Consider the following 21,182-nt stretch of genomic DNA (forward strand, 5'->3'; position numbering starts at 1 on the left):
CTGGGCTTGGGGAGGTCAGAGGGGCTGTGTCTGTGCTGAGCACCACGGGGAGGGATGGAGGGACAGACGGGGCAGCGTGGGGAGGGATGGAGGGACAGGCAGGGCAGCGTGGGGAAGGATGGAAGGACAGACGGGGCAGCGTGGGGACGGAGGTGGGATGTACATGGGTGCTGGCGGACGGGAGGCCGGGCCGGGCAGCGTGTGGGTGAATGCCGGCCGGGCGGGCCGCGGGCGCACGACGGAGGGACGGAGCGGAGGGACGGAGCGGGGGCACGGAGCCTCAGGGCGCCGCCCGGCGGCGGGCGCGGGGAGCGCGGAGCCGCGGCGGAACCCGCCGGCCCGGAACGCTGCTCCGCGGCAGGCGGGGCGCGGCGGAGGAGCCCGGCGGGGCGCCGGAAGCGGGGCGGCAGCCTGAACCACTTCCGGCTCCGGCGGCGGCATGGGCAAGAAGCGCGGCGCGGGGCTGGGCCGCAGCCTGCAGCGGCAGCGCGGGTTGGAGCGCCGCGGCGCCTCCTCATGGGTAGGGCGGGGGGACTGGGGCGGCCGGGCCGCGGTGAGGGGCCGGGACGGCCCGGGCTGACGGCGGCGTCTTGTCCCGGCAGCTGCACGTCTGCGAGGTGGGCGACGAGCGCGGCCCGGAGCTGCGGTCGGCGCCCGAGCAGAGCCCGCTGGAGGAGTTCCTGGCTACGGCCGAGCTGGCCGGGACCCGCTTCGTGGCCGGTGAGGGGCCGGGTCCTGGGCGGCGGCTGGGCCCGGGAGCGCCGTGGGGCCACGGGGCGGGGGGTCCCGGGGCCACGGGGCGGGGGGTCCCGGGGCCACGGGGCGGGGGGTCCCGGGGCCACGGGGCGGGGGGTCCCGGGGCCACGGGGCGGGGGGTCCCGGGGCCACGGGGCGGGGGGTCCCGGGGCTGGGGAGTGCCAGGACCGGTTCTGGGACGCGGGCGTGGGAGTAAGTCTGGGGCTGGCGATGGGGTTGGCCAGGTGGGCGTCCAGGGGATGGCGGCTGGGGTCCTGAGCTGGGGCTGGGGGCCGGCAGGATGGGCTGGGGCGGCAGGGGCCTGCAGGGCTGGGCGCAGGCAGGCATGGGGCAGCTGGCTTTGGACGGCTGTTTCTCTCTTCCCGCAGAGCGTCTGAACATCCAGATCGTGTCTGCCCAGAGCCGCACGGGCCTGCTCACAGCCCAGGAGACCCAGCGTGTCAGGCAGCTGCATGAGGAGAACCGGCAGTTCCTGCGCATCCCACGGCGGTGAGTCCTGTAGGGCCGGGCCAGGATCCTGCTCTGGTGAGTGGGCTCAGCCCTTCGGTGGTTGCAAGCCTGGGGACAGCCCTCAGCTTCGTCAATACCCTGTTTTGGGGAAGCTGACGCCTATCCTGCATGGGCCTGCTGTAAGGTGCAGCACAGGTGCCTGTCTGCCATGTGGGCGCTGCCAGCACGCATCTGTCCTGATTGTGTGGGTTTCCTGCTCAAAGCCTGGCACTGCTGGAGCTGGTGCACCCAGGCCACCTAGTAAGCCTTTCCAGAGCTCTCTGTGTAGTGGACAGAGGAATGAGTACCCCATCTTAAATGCCCTACAAATCTCAGCTCCAGGAAACAGTTTTGTGAGATCTAGTGTGTGTGTAGGATAGTGCTTTGTCAGCTAGTGGAGTTCAAAAGGAACAAGTAAAAAAGGTGTACTTAAAGCTGCTGAAAGTAAGTGCATGCACGTCTGAACTATAAGCATCTCTGTGTAGCTGAATGTGTGGTGCCTGTGTGCTTTATGGGTGTTTTTTGCAGTAACGTAGGTGGTCTAACTGCTACACCTGACCACTTACTCCAAAATGTGCTTGTTTCAGGCCCCGTTGGGATAGGACAACCAGTGCGGAGGACTTGAAGCAAGCTGAGAGGGAGAGCTTTCTTGAATGGAGGCGACAGCTTGCCCAGTGAGTATGCCAGTTGTGTAGGGGTAAGTAGATGGTAGCATTTGGAGACAGAGGAAGCAGTGGGTTGTATTTATCCTTGCTGGACCAATAAGATTAACATCAGTAGCTCCCTGTATGCATTCCGGAAGGCTGGACGTCCAAGTCATATCCTTGTGGTGAGCTCAGCAAAGCTGTCTTGTGCGTGTGTGTTCTTGTAGTGGTTACAGTTAACATTCTTCAGGATGGAGTGTGATGTTCTGCTTTTGCCTGTCAAGTGGAGGAGTGGTGAATGTGTTCTCTAAGAGCAACAGTGCTGCTCTGAATAGAATGTGGTGCTGCTGGCCTGCATACAGCAGCTTGTGCAGGTCTGGCACTGCATCTGCTCGCCTGGAGAGTAGGTGGTATTTGTTCATACCCTGCAAACTCACGCTTGCCCTGAGTAAAGTTGTTCAAGCAGTGGTAACAGCAGGTCAAGGGTTGTATAGTCATTTCAAGTACCATCCCCAAATTAGTTATTTTTTCCAGGTGGTACTTGATTGAGTAATAACTTCTGGCATTTGAGATAACTTCTGTGATCTATTATTGTGGCTCTGAAATGTAACGGGCATACTTTTGATGAGTTTTTGCTCTTCCCGTCATTTACCATTTCTTCATTGGCATGATCAGGAGCCATTAAGTCAGTGCTGAACCAGTACCACTAATACCAGTTTACCCACGTGCTTGATCTGTTTGCCAAAGCAGCAGAAATAGTACCTACGTATGAGTCGGACTTGATCGTTTTCTCTGAAACTGAAGCCTCCTGGATGTAAGGAAGAACTGGTGGTGTGCTTATTGCCTGACGTGGGCCAAGTATGACGTCTTTTTTCTGTTTTGCCTTAGCCTTGAGGAAGAAAAAAAGTTAATTCTAACCCCATTTGAACGAAACTTGGAATTTTGGCGTCAGCTTTGGAGAGTCATTGAAAGAAGGTAAAGTTTATCACCATCCACTTTTAGAAAGTAACGTTTAATGTGTTTTCCCAAATTGAAGCTTTTGAGTCAAGCTTCAAGTGTTTGAGCATGGGAAAAACAGTTAGTAATGCTCTGTTATCAGCACCAAAGTGATCTTGTTTTCAAGTGATCAGAATGTGATGAGAAGAAGGGCAGCTGCTTAGTGGTACACTCTAGCTCTCAGTATGATTCTGCAGGTTCACTTGAGTCTCTGATGGTTCTTCAGATGCTGTTGCTCTTGGCCTCTTTTGAGAATGTATCTTTGAAGTCTTTTGCCAAAATTAACCCTTTCCCCTCTTTCTCAACCCCGGCTACAGCCTGACGTTCAGGAGCAGGAGGCAAGGGACATCAACTAAATAATCTTGGGAAAGAAAGAGCCTCTTGGTCCTTGGCCGCTTGCCATGCAGAGAGATTGCAGCAGTGCATAAAAGACAACAGCATGTCATCACAGAAATAGCTTTGTTTGCTCTGCCGAGCTGTAATACAATAGGAGTACTGTCTGCTATGTTAATCTAACTGGGGCATTTAATTTCACTAGTAATTAAGTTTGAGATCATCTCGTCTGATTGTCCTAAAATTGAAAAATACTTCACCAGTGAGGTCATGGGGAGCTGGTCCTTTCACAGAAGTGGCTTTGTACTGGGTGCTGCTGGGCCTTTGGCCAGGAGAGAGCTAGGTCAGGAGCATCCACTATAGGGTATCAGGATGTGTAGCGTGAGTGTATTGTGTGTTTTGATGTGGCTGGAATGTGTTATTAATGCCTTTCTGCTCTTGGAGCTTTTTATTTCATGTAGGGTGAGGATGCTGTCTCAGAATCAAACGGAAAAGTCATCCAGTCCCTTACCTTACCAGATAATATGATCTGTTGTCAGCTTTTTCTTGCATTTGCTTCAGACTAGCTCCCAGCAGTGTGATTCAGTAACTTCTCTGTATCCCCTCCCAGTACCATGGTGTCAGCTTTCATACCGATATTTGAGTTTCTGTAATCGTTCAGTACCTCTTTCTACCCATGTGGCTTATTAAATGACTCCCTTGGGGAGTTTATTGATTTTTATTATATTTTTTTTTAAAAAACGTGTAACCAACTGCCTGGCGAGGCTTGAAATTCTTCCATTCAACCTGTGGTGTTCTGAAGCTGTCCTGAGTTAACAGAAATTCTCGTCAAACACAGTCAGTACATGGCAACCAGTATTTTAAATTACCTCCCTGGAGAAATTCTAGTGAAAGAGGCTGTAGTTAAATTTCCTGCTGCCCGCCCCCCTCTTGAAAAAGAAGCATGGATGCCTCTGGTATCCGAAGCCAGTGCTTTTAATTTGCCTGTAGAACTGATGAGACTTGCTCATATACGTGGTGGCGACCTGGTATCTGGATTTGGAAGCGTTTTCTAAAAGCACGCTTGCAAGGCCTTGCTTGCATCGTGGAGCAACGTGTTTTACTAGAATGTAAGACTATTCTTTCACTGATTTATGATTTGTGTGACAAGAAGAGCACAAAGGAAATTCTGAAAACGCCTGATAGCAAATGCTTTGAATCTGAAGCCTCCTCCATTTGTGGGAGGCTTTGTACATCTTGCTCTGTGCGAAGAGGACAACAGTTTCCAGAAGCAAAACCACCTCTTCTTCCTCACTGCAGTCTGGGGATGAGAATAGACAAAGTTGTGTTATCACAGGTTTTTTAGTAACATTGTAAAGGATAGAATACCACTACTTTGGTTCTTGCCTGTTGAGCATTTCTGGAGGGTAGATGAATTGGCAAAACTCACCTGCTTCCTTTCCCCTAAAAGGGGTGCTGGCTGTACAGGAGAATTGGCCAAGTGGGACAGAAATAACTGTCCAGCAATACTGGCTTGTAGCATACGCATGGCTCTGTTGGGGCACGTGAGACACAGAGACGCTTTGTTTATTCAGTAAAGGTACTTAGTAGGATAATACAGTTAAAACCATTACAAATCCAAGCAAAACCTAAAGATGAGTAATGTGCTGTGCCTTGGTGCTTTCTTTGAGGCAAGGTAAGAAACAGTACTTTACAGGCTTTCTTTTATTTTTGCAGTGATATCGTAGTCCAGATAGTAGATGCTAGAAACCCCCTTCTGTTTAGATGCCCAGATCTGGTAAGTAAACCACTTTTTTGAATCTTGTTTTAATTTTATTTCTTAGTTTATATGATTTATTTTTTAACACATTCAGCCACCTTGAAGCTGTGCTACTGTTGTGTCTAACTGAATATCTTATTTATTTATGCAAGTATTCTGCCATCAAATTATTTTTCTTCGATTTTTTTTGATATTTCACACAGTGTCATGGATTTAGAGGCAGTTCTGCAGACGCTGTATTGCAGATACTATATTAATACTCATTACTCACTAGAAGTGTCCGTACTTAAAGGAATTGTTCTATTTAAAAGCACAGTGGGATAAAAATGGGTGAGAATTACAGCACTGAAAGCAAAGGATCAAAAATTATTGACGATAGCTTTGTAATGGTAAACTATAGAGCATTGTGTGCAAGAGAGATGAAATTGCTCAAATAGATCTTGAGTTCCTTCCCTGAGGTGCTGATTAATACTTCGTAGCTCTGAGCAGGCAAGGTGTTAGTGCATGTGGCCAGAAACAACCTGTATTGCAGTAGTTGTATGCTCCAATCTGTTCTTGTAGCTGTCTGCTAAACACCAGTTCCATCTAGCCCAGGGGACAGTAAGCTTTACACTCATGTGGAGCTGGATGGCGTAACTTGTCTTGCCGCTCTTATATCACCTTGGAGGGAGGAGTCGTCCAAGCTGGAGTAGGAACTGATCCTTCTCTTGGTTTTTCTTCAGGAAAGTTATGTTAAGGAAGTCAGCAATGACAAGGAGAACATGATCCTGATAAACAAAGCAGACTTGCTGAGTGAGGAGCAGCGGGCTGCCTGGGCACAGTTCTTTGAGAAAGCGGGCATTAAGGTGGTATTCTGGTCAGCTCTGGCAGAGTGCAAGCGGCTGTCTGGAGAAGGAAAGGTACTGTAGATGAACCGTTCAAACTGGGTATGTGCTGGCTGCCTTTGAGAGCTTGCTTTGCAGTTGTGCTTGTGATTTCTAGGAAAGGCACAATCCTTGTTTCAGGGAAGGATTATTCTAAGGACCTGTGTGGCTATAAAACATTTTATTGACCAATTCAGAGACAATAGTGAGGAGAATAAAATGGTGAACAAAGTGGTACACCCTTCAGTCACTGTAGTGCTTGTAATTTCTCTTTCAAGGCTAATGACTTGATAAATAATACTGAGCTAGAATGTAACTTTGTTCCTTGAGGCTGCTGCTGAATAGCTGTAGAAACAGCCCTTGTAGATCTGGTTGTAAACTTAACTCGCTGAAAGAACTGCAATCCTTTCCAACAGGGATGCTGTGAGGGACGTGGTTATCCGTACTGAGTATTTTTCTCTCCCAGGCAGGGGAGGTGTTTCTTAAAGAACCTAAAATATCCGAGAGCCTTTCTTTGTCCAGTGGAACAAACTGTGCTGCTGCCCCAAGTTACATGTTAACAATAGATGCCGCTTGCAAATTTTACTGGGTTCACCTGTTACAGCTATTTAGCTATGGAATATCCCGTATCTCCTTCCAAGAATACCTGGTCTGTCCAGCTGGTTTGCAGTCCTTGGATAAAGTGTTTTTACAGGTTAATTTGGAAGCGAGGCTGAGAGCGTTCTGTTTTCTTTTTTGGAAAGAAAGGTCAAAATACTATTGTTACGAAAAGATCTTTCTCTTTGAATGTGAACTGTTTGCAGGGAAGAAATGTAGAGACTTGGACGGAAGACAAGACATCTTGACGTTATTTTAATGAAATATTTAAACATGAAGCAAAATGGCTTTGTTTTGAACACTTTGAAAAATTTACTTTCACTCCTATTACTAGGAATACTTGATAATTAAAAATAATGAGCTCTGCTACTGCTTGTGTAAGGATGCTGGGGGTGCGTGTGCATTCAGGGTTGTGCTTCTGGGGAGAAACCTGTAACGACTTTACAATGAAGTTAATAATCCTGCTTGGAATGCTTTTTTCATTCTCCTAAAGCAGGCTAGTTATTTCTACATCCTACTTAAGACCTCTTAAAAAGTCTGTGTGATGTAAGCAGTGAATTATCAGTCCTTGGCATCTGGCTGATGGAAACAGTTGACTGTGCTGCAGCAACTGCAGTCAACAGCAAGACTTAGTGTTGTCTTTGCATTTCACCCTGAAATACTGTTCACACAGGTCCTAGACACTGAAGAAGTAGCAGAGGATCTGAGTGATTCTGAAGATGAAATCTCCAGTCAAGAAGATGACACGGCACAAGACAGTGCAGAAAGCACATCCACAGGCAGTGCTTTGCGAACTGTAAACCAAGTTCTGGTTAGTGGTGGTGAAAGTAGTGATGAATATGAAGACTGTGAAGATGATGAAGAGGAGGCCTGGCAAACCTGTTCTGAAGATGAAGGCGGGGACAAAGTAAATGTTATTGCTCCAGAGAGGATGGAAAGCAGGGCTGATGGTGCTGCAGTGCAGCATGTAGCGCAGGAGCAGAACAGGAACATCAGGAACTTCAGCCATCTGGTGCAGAGAAATGAGCTGCTGGAGATATTCAAAACCATGCACAATGGACCAAGGGTGAAGGATGGGGAAGTAAATGTTGGGCTGGTGAGTTGGACTTTGTGCTTAAAGGAACTTGCTTAATCTGAATTTTAATTCCATATGCCTTCCATGGGAAAAATTTTCTCCTGTAGACTGGCTTCCTATAAGGGTAAAAAAACTAGCAAGCACAAATGACTGAGGATTTTGTGCAAAGATTAATTCTAAAGTTCCTGGAGCTCAGTGTTCCCTGCTGCTTGCCTTATTTTTTTTTAGTATACGTTTATATACTTTTAGTATACAAACTAAACTTTTGTCAGAGTTCTGCTGCCCTGTCTGATACCACTGTCACCATTCCATTTTGTCATCTAGGTGGGTTACCCTAATGTTGGCAAAAGTTCAACCATCAACACAATCCTTGGAAATAAGAAGGTGTCAGTGTCTGCTACACCAGGCCACACAAAACACTTTCAGGTATTACTAACAGAGTATTGATCTCTTTACTATTTTTTTTTCCCAGTGGACAAGACCTTCATTATGAACTAGTTGCAGCCATGTGGACTTACTGAGAACTGTTTTACCAACCTGAACTCTGCCTGGCAGAGTAGGATGGAGAGGGGTGGGCTTGATAGTTATAATTTTAGAACTTCAGTTCTTGCTTCCAAATGCTTGCTCCAGTTTGAGAGTCACTCATGAGAGCTGCTTTGCAATGGGAGATATTTTTCACCTCCTGATTTTATTTACATAGCTTGGCCCTTCTTTTCAGCACCAGTCATGAGGAGAGAGCCTCTGAAAAGTGAGTGCTCCCCTGCATAATTCATGTCAAGCTGTCAAACTGTCCTTCTTGTCCACAGTCATTGCTGTGAATAAGTCCAGTTACGCTGCCATTTTCGTATTGATCAAGCTTTTAATTTTGAAGTAGCAACTCCAGTGCTATCATGAGCATTGTGGGACTTGTACAATCTGCTATCTGTTTCAAAAGGTCCAACACAGGTTTCTGGAGTGTGTGCTTCTCTCCCATCAGATTGGAGAGCTGAAGATCTTGTTGCCCCCATCTGGATACCTTATTTATGAGCTTTGGAAGTGCTGCTGTCTTCCACAACAGATTTCCTTAATTCATTGGCTGGGACCAGCAGGGCAGATGTCTCTTAGTAGAATTTCTGCTTATTCACATTTGCATCTATGTTTCATCTGTGCATTTGATTTGATTTTTTTTTTCCTGTTCCTTTTTCCTCCATGGACACTGACTTGCCTTGGTGAACCAATTTATTGCGTAGACCCTGTATGTGGAGCCTGGCCTGTGCCTTTGTGATTGCCCTGGTTTGGTGATGCCATCTTTCGTCTCTACCAAGGCAGAAATGATTTGTTCTGGAATTCTGCCCATAGACCAGATGAGGGACCATGTCCCACCTATTTCTCTAATATCCTTTGCACGGGGTTTATGAGAGTGATTGCAAACATTGGATCTGGAATATGCAATGTAGCATGTTCCAGCCCTGCTAGGGGCACACGTGCTCATGTGCTGAGGGCAGTGGGGGCGCATGTTGGATAAGACGGCCCTCCTGTGTTGGTCTTAACCCACCTCGTTTCCAGCTTGGCGTATTGTCAGACTTTGATTATTTTTCTGATTTGCGACAAAATCCAAAAGTCATTCTGAATGTGTGCTCTTGGAGTTTTTAGGGCAAGATTACTTGTGTAGCTGAAAATCACCAGGTGGTTTCCTTCACTAGCTTACGTTTGCCAGCATATCCCACGAAACATTTTGGAAGCAACTTATGGAATAAGTATCATAAGGCCAAGGGAAGATGAGGATCCAGATCGAAAGCCCACAGCTGAAGAGCTGCTGACAGCGTATGGATGTGAGTGATGATTCCTTTAAGACCTATTGCCTCTGCTGTGTGCGTGGTCCTGAACACAGCCTTAGGAAAAGTTTTGTAAAGTTGGACCCTAGTTAGGTTTGTCATGCGTTGAAGTTCCCCATTAGGACTTGCCCTCCTCTCAGGAAGGGCCTTTGTTAACAGCTAATCTTGCATGTCTGTTACAGTGGTACTTTTCCAGTTTTGTCTGACAGATGTAGTGATTGTGTTGAGGATGTTGATGAAATGACCTGCCAGTCTGTGTAGTGTTGTGCTGTTGTCCTTTTAGATACTTCCCATAGACTTTGAAGAGCGCAGTGAAAGTTTAATTCAAGACATAGTTGATTTCCCTTGTCTGATTCTGTGATGCAGTTAATCTTCTCTGGCCTTAAAACAACAAAAAAAACCAAAACAGCAGGTTTTCCGGTGGCAGGGAGATGTCAGCTCTCATCATTATTTTTGGGTTAGGATGTTTCTGCAGTACCTCTGCAGTCAGCAGTGTTCCCTTTTTCCCCTGCTCTCCCCAACAGAAGCCTCTTTCTAAGGGAGTTGTTTTGAGAAAGGATACAAATGTGCAGTTGGGCAGCACAGAAGAATGTATGAACTCTCTTGTTGTACTGATACAGAATGTGCTTTGGATTTGTCTTTCAGATATGAGAGGCTTTATGACAGCTCATGGACAGCCAGACCAGCCGAGATCAGCTCGATATGTGTTAAAAGACTATGTCAGTGTAAGTGCTTCCTACATCTGGGTTTTATTTCCTGCTAGGAGGTGAATTGAAGGTTTCATGGGAGCATGAAGTAGCACAAGAAAGTGAATTCTTTCTCTGGATACAATCACTGTATATCAAAATGCTTTTTATATTGGGCTCTTTTTGTGTTTTAAAAGAATTAATGGGATTTCTCAAGCTGCTTAATCTTAAAAAGATGATTGCTTAAATATGGTGCTAGCTAAATAAATTATATCCCTAAAACAGGCAGCAGATATTCAGGAAATGAACTCATGTTGTATGGTTGGACCAGTATTTGGCACTAAGGACTATAGTTCTGAGTGTTGTAATACTGCATGCTTCTACAACACCTCTCGGCAACTTATTGTTGAGTATTAATAGGATCCTCCAGTATTCCGGAGAGTTTTTTGCTGTCTTGCATGCAGCTGCGCATTGCAGCTGGAAATGGCTTTGAAGTAGAGGTGGAACAGTACTTTAGCTTAGAAGTCAAGCCAGTTGTTGCATGGGAGGAGAAATAAAGTGTACTGATAGTCTGCCAGTGTAAGCCCCTGGACTTTCAGGGCCCTTCTTAGGTTTGGAGTTGTTTTCTTTCCTCTCTTGAGTCTGTCTCTGAGGTTTTTGGTAATAACTGTATCCCATTACTTTCACAGGGGAAGCTTTTATATTGCCATCCACCCCCTGGCATCAACCCAGATGATTTTCAGCACCAGCGTCAGAGATGCCCAGAGAGCAGAACAGTGCAGGCCAGTGAACAGGCGAAGCCTGAGAAGCATACCAAAGCCAAACAAATTGAAAATGTGGTGGACAAAACATTTTTCCACCAGGTAAGTTCTGGAAGAGATTTATTCTAGGAGTTTTTACTGCAATGCTGTTGTGTCATAGTTACTGGAAAAAATAGCTTTGAGGATGGAGGAGTACTGGGTTGAGTTAATGGTGTTAGATGCTACAGGATCCGCATGTAATTCCTACCCAACAGTTCTCTGTTCTTTTTATTATCTCCTAAATCACTGGGAATGTGCTAGGTGACTGAAAGATAGTTAATAAGTTGCACATAGCTGACTCTGTAAAAGGTCAGTGGGGTGACTCTTGTCATTATGGGCCTAACATCAATCTTGAGTAAACAGGAGAGTGACTGGGAAGAAAGACAAGGAGGAGGGTGACGTGACGTAGCAGCTGTCCAGGAACATGGTTTTGGATTAACAGGTCTTTCAAACTAACTTTCCTGTCTTGAGACATCATATCTAGGGGATGTGATAAGCTTATTTTTAAGACAGCTGATTTAGTTACATGGTTGTTTTGACTCAGAACCTGAAGTCAGATGAAAAGAACACAAACCGATTTAAAATCTAATGGAGAAATCTCAAAATGAAGTGGAAAGTGGGACTCTTTCTTAAACTTGTATGCTTCTTGGTAGGTCCCACAGGTATCTGTTTTGCCCCTACGCTACTGAAGAAATTTAATAGACTTGTAATGAAATGTCAAATCCATAACTGATTAAGTCTGCATACCTGACAAAGATCAGAACAGGGTGTTTAGCAGCGAAGAGAATGGGTCATAGATAGCATGATCCATTCTTTTGGTTAGCTGGGTATGAACAGTATTTATTTCAGCACAGCTAAAGGTAGTCACACATTTTGAAACCAAAAACTCAGGCTCTTTTCAAAAGAAAAAGTGAGCTGTTTCAGAAAACTATGACCTGAAAAGAATTTTTGGGATTACCAGACTCTCTCTCTGGCTGCCCAAAGTGCTGGCACGGGCTGTGAGCCCCAGCAGTACTACCCACGCTCCAGACTTAAGCAAGTTATTTTAGTCTCTGGCTTTCACAGATGTCAGATTTATTTGCAAAGACAATTTGTTGTATGCAAAGCAGAGACTGTGAGAATCAATCCTAGTGCCATAGCTCATGTCTGTCGGAGCTCAGTGTCTCGTCAACGCTCTGCCTATGCTTGCAGTGATAGACGCTGAGGACCTGGCACAGCAAGGCATGGCTGTAGACAGAACTGGAGCGTGCTGGCAGGCTTTGACTCGCCTGTGTGGCATGACCTTTCCTGCAGCTCTGGAGCTGGGGGCTGAGCAGGTCTTGATGGGTTTGAGCTTGCCTGTGTCTGGTTTTATTGAAGTATCGCAGTACCTTGTTAAATATCTTCTCATCAGTGATTATGTCTCGTTTTTCCAGGAGAACGTTCGTGCGCTGATGAAAGGGGTCCGGGCTGCAATGGGATACCGGCCTGGCAGTGGCCTCGTGCCTGTGACTACACCCAATCCTGGGAATGTGGTAGGAAAGCCATGGAAAAAACATGGAAACAGGAACAGGAAGGAGAAAATTCGCAGGATCACTAAGCACCTGGAAGCTTAGCTGTGGCACTGGTATCTGGCCTTTCCAGGGCAGGGACTGCACTGTCACGCAGGCCTGAACTGAGTGTGGGGGGAAAGGATAAGTGAGCATTGCTAGCTCACCTGGGAGCAACATGCTATGGATTGGCCTGGGCAGCGCGTAAGAGTGGGGTCTGATAGTTGGAGCTCATCCTTTCTGAGAACAAAAGAGGCCTGGCCATTTGTGTTATATCTGGAAGCCAGCCCAGACGTTTGACTGCTGCTGAAACATCCTTTCAGTGGGAGCAGATGGAGCTGTATGGGAATGTTTTGGGTTGGTTTTTTTTTTCCTTCCATAAAGGATGTTTTTTATTGCTGTTAGGATCAAAGCAAGCCCTGTAAAACTGACTTAAAATCTTTATAAACAGTTGAGTTTCAATGAGTGACATTTGTTACATTTTGAGACACTATTGCTTATCTGGGTTTTTTTTGTGTTTTGTTTTTTTTTCTTAAGCTTGTTTGTTGATTTGACAGAACACTTCAGTGTATTGAAAAATGAGGTGAAAGGATCTTTATTGCCCTCTTCCTTCTCTGCTATACCAGCCCTATTCTGTAGAATCTGGTACTGAAACCACTCCCTCCCTATTTCCCAGCTTAAGGCAGAGCAGAGCACGGCAAACTGTGCAAGGAAAATGCTGCTTTTACATCCTTCACACTGAGCTGGTATCAGTTGTTTTTCTGTGTGACTTCCCATTGGATTTTTAAAACATTAGCTCTGTATGACTGGCCAAAAGTCATACTGATCATAATTTGTCCTTAAATATATTTGAGATTTTTACTTCCTGTGTAGTGTCATGTTTTGCCTCGTTGACCTGTCAGGCATTGACCTAGCCACAGAAGTATCATAATAGCAGATTTTAATTGGGTATATTAGTATTTGATGCTGAAAAGAGTTTCCTTACTTCGGGTCAGACGTAAGTGAGATTTACTCCTTGGTTGCCCTGCTGAGAAAACGTTTGTGCACTTGGCCAGTGCTCTTCATTCCTAGTCCAACACAGGGAGTAATGATAGGACTGGAAAGGCTTGCAAAGACAAGTTGTGCTTTGTCTTTAGGTGGCAAAGCAGAGTTACAGATGACGCTGGTCTCCGATACTAAAAAAGGGATTACTGTCTTCTAATTTGTACTTTCCAGGGCTTAAGTGTGGATGGAGAGATGAAAGCAACTGCTGAGCAAAGCCACAGCAGATGCAAGGCATGCAACCGAGCTGGTTTTGGCTTTGTGACCCTTTGTGTGCTTGTCCTGTACAGCCAGTTTGCACTGTGTATGTGGAGGGTCCCCTGACAGCAGAGCTCTCGCCTCAGCTCCTGCTTCCCCTGGAGTCCCTGGTCACAAGTTCTTAATTACATCACTGGAGGGAGGGCATTTCCCTGCCACCTGTAAAACTAAAGCATAATTATACTGAATTAATATGGTCAGTGGTATTTTAAGTCAGCGTACCGTAGCAGAAAGTAGATTCTTAGGAGAGACTATTTAATCTGTTTCCCTTGGAGGTAATTTTTGCCTTTGTTGCTTGAAGACGTCATGCCCTAGCCAAATCGGTCTCTGATCAGGCTTCCCCACCTTCCTTGAAGGGATGGTTTCTGCTTTTGTCCCTTATAATACTTTAGGGACCTGATTGCTCAGAAACGCCTATCTATTTTTGTGGTGTTTTGTGGGAATCTGTCACATTACCTGTCAAACTCAAGTTGGGGTATCGTTTATTGAAGTTTTAAAATACTTTTCTATTCTGTTTTTCTCCTTTCAAAGCATTTTGAATTCTTAGCTCACGTTGAACATACCTGGTTTTTCTTCTTTTGCGTTCTCTCTCCTTTCCTGCCAGCTGTGTGCTGGACAGGCTGTGTCCTGGGGTACACTTCCAAATCCAGTGAGTAACAGAAATCCCCAGGGCCCGAGACCTGGAGTGACTTGCCTGTTACTCACGGAAACCTTTGGCCACAAGACCTGCCAGATCACTTGCAGTGTTTCCATGAGTGAATGGAGGATAATGTAAATACAACTGAGCAAACATTATGCTCAGGTTTGTTAAATGCAGACTGCTCCTTGCTGTGCTGAAGGACTCTTGCCGATAGAAGAAAGACCATAAACAGCAGTTTTGGACCTAAAGGCTTGTTAATATTTTATGTTGCTATTGAGCAGTGGGCAAACTAGGTAGTAGGCGAGGACCGCAGTTAAATTAATGCTTTCCTGTGGTGGTTTGGTCTGTTGCTGAAGTGCATCTGCCCTACCCTACCCTTGCTGGGTAGTGCCGGCAGGGCCGTGTTGACAGCTCAATACAGCGCATACAAGCAGCTGGCAGGCGTGAGGCAATGTGGGGACTGCTGTGTTGTCAGGAGCCTGCACAAAGGAGACGTTGTTCTTGGCTCTGGCCACCTGCTGAGCGAGCCTCTCTGCTGCTCCTGTGGCTTTCTGCAGAAGCCAAGTTTCCATTTTTGAGTTCTGTTTTCCTGAAGTGCTTTGTGCATGTAAGAGGGAGCATGCAGGCTGCAGCCACGTCCAGTCTGTTCTTTGGGATCTGCAGCGCTTTCAGCACCCCCTGCCTGTCTCCCGCTCCTGGCCCTGTGTGCTGGGCTCTCCTTATCCAGCTCCTCCAACACTGCCTCCATCAACCTTGAACTTGAGGTCAGTACCTGCTCCTGGCTCTTCAGATGCCGTTTATTCTCCCCTGGGGCTCTGCCCTGCTGCAGCATGTACGTTAAGGCAGTGACGCCCATATGGTGAAAGCGCTGGTGCTGGGGGCAGGTCTACAGCCCTGTTCAGACAAGTGCTTCCCAGAGCAGTGCCCAGGATGCTGCTGAGGTGCCCAGGATGCTCTGCAGAGCAGAGCTCAGAAAAGGAGTGTGGAGACTGGTTTGTTCTGTCAAGGTGTGGGTGAACCACCACAGCATCCCTGCATCCCTGTGCGCAAGCGTGTCAGCCCTGCTTGCAGCATCGCCTGCCTGCCTGGGGAGTACCTGTCGGTGGCTGCTCCTGGAAAGGCTGGAGCCAGGGTGAGCTCCAGGCTGTCCCAGGCTCACTCAAAGGCCTTTTTACTCTGATCTGTAGCTGACATGGTCCTGCAGAGAAGCTGCTGTGAAATGAGGGAATTTCATAGGGCTCCTCTTGCTGGGGTTACATTGGCCCTTCTCTTTTTTTGTCTGTCTACTAGTTAGTGATTTTATTATCAGGAGTGAGGCAAGACTTGTACCTTTTCAGAGCTTCCCTGCTACCTTCTACTAGTCTTGCTTAGTTTCTCCTAAGGGCTTTTTCTCCTCAGGCTGCTGCTCTTGGCTCTAAGAGGGTTTCAGTGCAGGTCACCCTGGTGCCCCGGTTCTGTCCTGGAGCTCCAGAAAGCTGGGGCTGTCCTTCACCCACAGGACTTGCTGATACACATCAGAGCTTCTGCCAGGGCCATCCATCTACTACAAAACTGCTTTGCAGACTGTTTTGAGGGAGTGCAATATTTTTTTTTATTCTGTCCCTGAAAATAGAAGCACTGTAGGTGAGCAAGTGGGGGGGGGGGATGCCAGGATGTGTTCACTGACTGCAAATTCCTGAGCAGCTCGGCTGTGGGATGCTGTGGCTCTGCTAACGCTGCAGTCCACGGCAGCTGATGTGCAAGCCTCGCTCCCCTCAGCCTGGCAGAGCCAGCACTACACAAAATAGCTCTTTGCCTGTCACCCCGCTGCAGACCACGCATGGTGTGTGGCTGTCAGGGCCAGGCGTCTCTGTCTTCCTGATGTCGAAGCTCAAGGATGGGTGGGATGATGACTTTTGCCCCAGGGAGTCCTGTAGCAAGGGGCTGCCACGTGTGCATCTCGCCAGCTTTCTGCAGTCACTGCCTGGTCCAGAAATACTTGGTGACTTCTCTGGAGGATGCTGAAATCCCGCTTCCCTGCCGTTAGGGGCCAGCCTTTCCCAGGCAGAGGGAGAGCAGCGCTGGCTGTGCAGGCGGCACCCCCAGCCCAGCGGTGCTGGGTCCTGTGCCAGTCAGGGATCCCGGCAGAGGCTCGGGTCCCTAGCGCCTCCCCCCCACGCACCCCTGCGGAGTGGCACACGAACCAGCTGTTCCCAGCCATCTGCGCAAGAAGGTGGTCAAGGGTGGTGGGAAAAGCAGCGCTTGCCCTAGCAAGGGAAGAGCCGGGTGCAGGGCCTCTTGGCCTGTTTCTACAAAAGCTCAGCAGCTCTTTCCTGGTTGTCCTGAAACAGTGTTGCTTTAAAGTAAGAAGCAGCCTTTTTTTTTTTTTTTTTCTTCTTTTTTTCCCCTCCTCTGGTCGCAGCTCCTTCCCTGCTCCCATAAACTTTATGCCATTGCCTGGCCGTAGTCATGGGGACCCCACATGTCTGCAAGGAGCAGCATTGTGCTCTGTCACTCCCCCTGCATGGTGGCTCTAGTTCCCGAGGTTTGATTTTTTTCTTTTTTTTTTTTTTTTTTTTCCTTTTTGCAGCAAAGTTATTAGGGAAAAAATATAACTGGGCTGCTCGGAGAGAGGCAGGGAGCAGCTCTCAGGGCTAAATGCCTGGGGTGCCCAAGACATCTTGGGACATAAAGAGAGGTCATGGTGAGGACAAGAGGAAAAGAAACTGCTCCTGAGTCAGAGGAACTCTGCCCCAGTGGCTTTTTTTCTTGCTGCGGCTATGGGAAAGGGGCCTGTCCCATGGGTGGTGTCGGGGTGGGAGGGCTGCACTCACTGGGTGGAGCAGACTTGGGTTTACCCTCCTGGAAATGTCCCATTCTGATTCCCAGCCCCTTGTCACCTGGGAGTCATAGCAGTTGAGGCAAAGAAACAGAACCATCGTCGTGTCCCTGGCAGGGAGTTCCTGCAGTCCAGCCAGCCTGCTGCTGCCTGTGTAGAGCAGAGGGAAGGTGGAAGCCTCTGCAGAGCCCTTTTGTGTTGGTGAACCACCCCAAGCTTCATCTGGGGCTTCATAGGCTTCTCGGCAAGAGTTATCTTTGCTTGGCTCTCAGAACTGGCTATGCTTGTGACAGGGCAGGAGCACACTCAAGAACCTTTGCTGTGGGGGTCCCAGGGAAAAGGGATTCTCCCTCTCCTGACACACTCCACATCTCACTCTGCCACCACCCTGTCTGCTTCTGCTGTTCCCTGGGCAGGGAGGGAAGCGCGTGAGAAAAATGGAAACTAGCATTCTTCTGCTTTGTGTTTTGCTTCTGTTGTCATGGAGAAAGAAGAACCAAATACTTTCTAGTTTCAATCATAGCCAATTCCCCTTTCTGGAAAGAGGTGGTGAGGAACCAGTGCTGCCTGGTGCTCCCTTGCACCCAGCTGTGGCACCACCTGCTCCTTTCTCTTCACAGTGGGACTTTAAAGACATGATGGTGTGGTGGAGCTGGCCTAGCCCTGTTCTGCAGCACAGCTCCATGCTGTGCCCAGACACATTTGAACAACCTGCAGGCCCTTTGAGATGCCCTGAGCACCCATCTCGCTGGCTGAGCAAGCAGTAAACAGTAGAAGGTGCTTCCTCAGGGCTCCCCTGGGAGAAGTGATAAACTCTGGGGTGCTATCACAGACTGCCATGCCATGCTGTGCCCGGAGCACTGTCTGGGTGGAGCAGTGACAGCTTCCAGCATCTCCTTTGACCCTTGTCCTGCTGCAAAGAGGTGTGGGGGTCCCCCTTCCTGGCCACTGTTAGCTGCGCTCCCTTGACTGGGGCTGCAGGAGAGGTGCAGCCTCCTGGCTGGGTTTAAACCCAGCAGTCTCCTCTCCTGGTTGGGCTGGTGTTTTCCCCAGCAGTAGGGGAGACAATTCTGGCCAAGTCATGCTCTGCAGGTCCTGGAATTGAAGCCTGCTGATCTCCCAGCAAAGCAAGGGATAGGGACGGTCCCCACTGCTGCTTCCTGCTTCCCAGTCATCCCGGACTGCTGAACACTAACACCATGAGCCACGGACCAGCAAGACAAAAACCCACCTGGAAAGTTATATACATGTCTTAAGTGCTGTATGTGGGGGACTGACCTATTGCTCGTGGCCTGACTGATAGGTGTCAGCTGACGTAAAGGAGAACGCTGCCAGCTCCTGTGCTGCGAGGTGAATTTTTTGCCCTGGGATGATTTTGTGCCTCAAATGTGTGTGGTGCAGACCAGAGGAAGCTGTAGCAATGCAGAAGCCCCCGCGAAGGTCAGGAGGGATCAGCCAGCTGGCGTCCACAGCGCTGGGTGCGTTCACGTGCCTGGGGCCATGTGTGCGCTGGTGAGGCTGCAGCTGCAGCGTGGGGATCCCCAGCACCCTGCAGCTCACACTGATGGACTCGTTGTACATGAAGTGTTGCTTTGTCTCAAACCTTGCCTGTGTCTTCCAAGTCTGTGGGCCGTGCCCTGCTGCCTCAGCACCAGGGTGCTGGTGAGGGGGAGCCTAGGGTGTCCTGGACACTCATCTAGAGCAAGAGGACCCAGGGTGGGGACTTGGGGACTGCCTGGCTGCTCTCATTCTCCTCTCTGTTACAGGGCATGGGAAGAGAAGAGCTTCCCGCATGGGAGAGCAGTTTGCTCCCTGTGGCTGGAGCTTAGCTTTTTGCCCCGGGATGGGTGGTGGCTCCTACAGGGAGCACATCAGGGAAAGAGCCTTTGCTATACCACTGGGCTGACCGTGTCTCCCATGGTCTTTTCTAAGGTGATGGTGACTTGTAGCTGTCCCTTCTTCCCAATGGCACACATTCTGCCCTGGCCTCTGGGCTTTGCTCCACTCAGTAAAGCGGAAGGAAGAATGAAATGCAAGACTATGGGTTTTCAAACTCATGGTCAAATCTCAAGCCATGCTGCCTGGTACTGCCATCCCTCCAGGTGAATGGCTGAGCTGGCACCTGCGTCAGGCAGTGGAAAACGCACTCATTATGGCTCATAAATGGCTTATTAGCAGCATGGGGATGGGGCCCTGGGGTGGCCAGACCCCGCCTGGTTTGCCTGCCCCAGCAAAAGGAGCCTTTGCAGAGCTCCTGCTGATAAGAAGTGCCTGCATTCATGTTTCCAAAGGCGAATTGCTGAGTGGCGAGGCTCAGAAATCCAGACGCCAGACAATGGAAAGGCTGGAAATATAAAGGAAAGGAAATTCTTCTGCTGTATTGCCTTTCCTATGGCGATAAGATAACCCAAAGTGAAACAAAAGTCTCCGCTGCAGACGGTGGGGTGGGCACCTCAGCTGCTTTCTAAAGTGCAGGAGGATGTATATCTGCATGGGCCAGGATCTCCTGAGCCAGCACGGTGCAGCTGGTGTGCATGGCTGTTACACTGGCGCACAGCGGCCGGCGCTGTTTGCAGTGCTTTGCAATGACTCCTGAAGCAACAGGTAACCTGGCCTGCTCCTGCTCCATCCTACGGGAACATCCATGTCCTTCATTTATGTGCTGACAAGAGAAATCTTACTTTAAATGCTGTGGAAGAGCTGAGAAAAGTGAGGCCGCATTTGTTAGTGATTCATAATTACTGGGTGTATGAACATTGCAAAACAGGTGGCAGAATGTCGTGAAAGGGTCTAGCACTGCTGAGTGGCTGGGGGACAGAGCGACAGGTTATATTACATGTCAGAGTGGTGGGGACAGGGACAGACAGTGTGTCCACAAGGAGAGGGTTGGGAGCAGGATTAGCTGCTGCCGTAGGGGAGGCAGGTCCTGGGAGTGCAGTGCTGCGTGGGAGCTGCTGAAGCAAGGGCTGCAGTGAACCTGTGCCGTGCCAGCGTGTACAGTGCTGGGCATCCCCTAGAGCACCTGGAGCTACGAAGGCCATGAGAGGAGGAGCAAAGGGCATGGATGGCATTTGCGTAAGGATGGAGGTGAGCCTCTGAAGAGGTGTTGCGTCCAAAAAGAGGGCATGTGATAGGCTGGGTTCCATTGGGGAAGCAGAGGAAAGGAAAGGATGAGTGCCTCTGCTGTGTCTTGGAGCACAGGGACAGGGAGGTCTGAAATGAAGCTGGCCAGAGACAAGTTCAGATTACAGCCTGCAGGCTCAGAGCAGGCCCAAATTAACTGCGGAAATCATTGTGGGCTATTTTGGGCAGTGAGACTGGGATGAATGATGAGAGGAGTTCAGGGAGGCAGGCTGGGGCTGCCCCTCTGGCTCAGGAAGCCCCCGGGGCTGCGGCCACTGGGAGTGGCAGGGTGGGCTGCAGGAGGTCACCCTGCGCTGCCCTGCTCTGCTCTGGCCCCAGAGGTGAGCCTCTGGTGCGCTCGAAGGGCTGCCTTGGTGCTCCGTCGTGAACAGTTCAGCGTCAGAACCAGCGGGTTGGGTGCTGTGCCTGGCAGGGCAGCGCCTGCTCCTTTCTCTTTGGGGGGTCCTGGGGTGGGATCTGTGAAGGCGCATGATGGCATTTCTCTGGGCTGTGGGAAGGGATGCTACAGGCTGCAAGGACCCAGGTGAAAGGAGGAGCTGCGCGGGAGGGGGCTGGGGCTGGGGCAAATCACACATTACTATGGCTTGCAGCTCCCCAGCGGCTGCGCTTCTGCCCTGGGGCACAGCTAGGGTAGATCAGCAATCTCAGCCCTTTCAGGTCTTGTATTTGGTCCACTTGGGGGGGTTTCTGCTTTGGTTTTACGCTGATGGCTCAGCTCTGGCAAATGAAGGGCTGAGCTGTAGGCATAGGGAAACAGGCAGGAACCAGGACAGCAGCTTCAGTCAGACGGTTGTGACACTTGCAGCACCTGGAAGTCTGTCCCGTTGTCCTGCCCTTGGGAAGCAAGACGCAGTGGCAGTGCAAAAAAGGGCACAAAGCACCACAGCATTTGGCAGGTGTTGCACATCCATGCAGCGCTGCTTGCTGTAACCTCTCTGCC

The 21,182-nt window shown here is 49.1% G+C and overlaps 1 protein-coding gene across 1 annotated transcript; it reads left to right on the forward strand.

Annotated features, from left to right (window-relative positions):
• Nucleotides 1–379: 379 nt before the first annotated feature.
• On the forward strand, nucleotides 380–12,803 carry LSG1 (large 60S subunit nuclear export GTPase 1). The gene is made up of 14 exons (XM_055723763.1): nucleotides 380–520; nucleotides 603–720; nucleotides 1,125–1,245; nucleotides 1,833–1,919; nucleotides 2,778–2,864; nucleotides 4,935–4,995; nucleotides 5,700–5,876; nucleotides 7,111–7,533; nucleotides 7,837–7,938; nucleotides 8,742–8,885; nucleotides 9,200–9,323; nucleotides 9,972–10,051; nucleotides 10,702–10,875; nucleotides 12,228–12,803. The coding sequence occupies exons 1-14, from the start codon at nucleotides 440–442 to the stop codon at nucleotides 12,405–12,407; spliced, it is 1,959 nt and encodes a 652-aa protein (XP_055579738.1). The 5' UTR covers nucleotides 380–439; the 3' UTR covers nucleotides 12,408–12,803.
• The last annotated feature ends 8,379 nt before the right edge of the window (nucleotides 12,804–21,182 follow it).

The sequence above is a fragment of the Falco cherrug genome, chromosome 11 (assembly GCF_023634085.1).
Source record: "Falco cherrug isolate bFalChe1 chromosome 11, bFalChe1.pri, whole genome shotgun sequence".
Classification (NCBI taxonomy): domain Eukaryota; kingdom Metazoa; phylum Chordata; class Aves; order Falconiformes; family Falconidae; genus Falco; species Falco cherrug.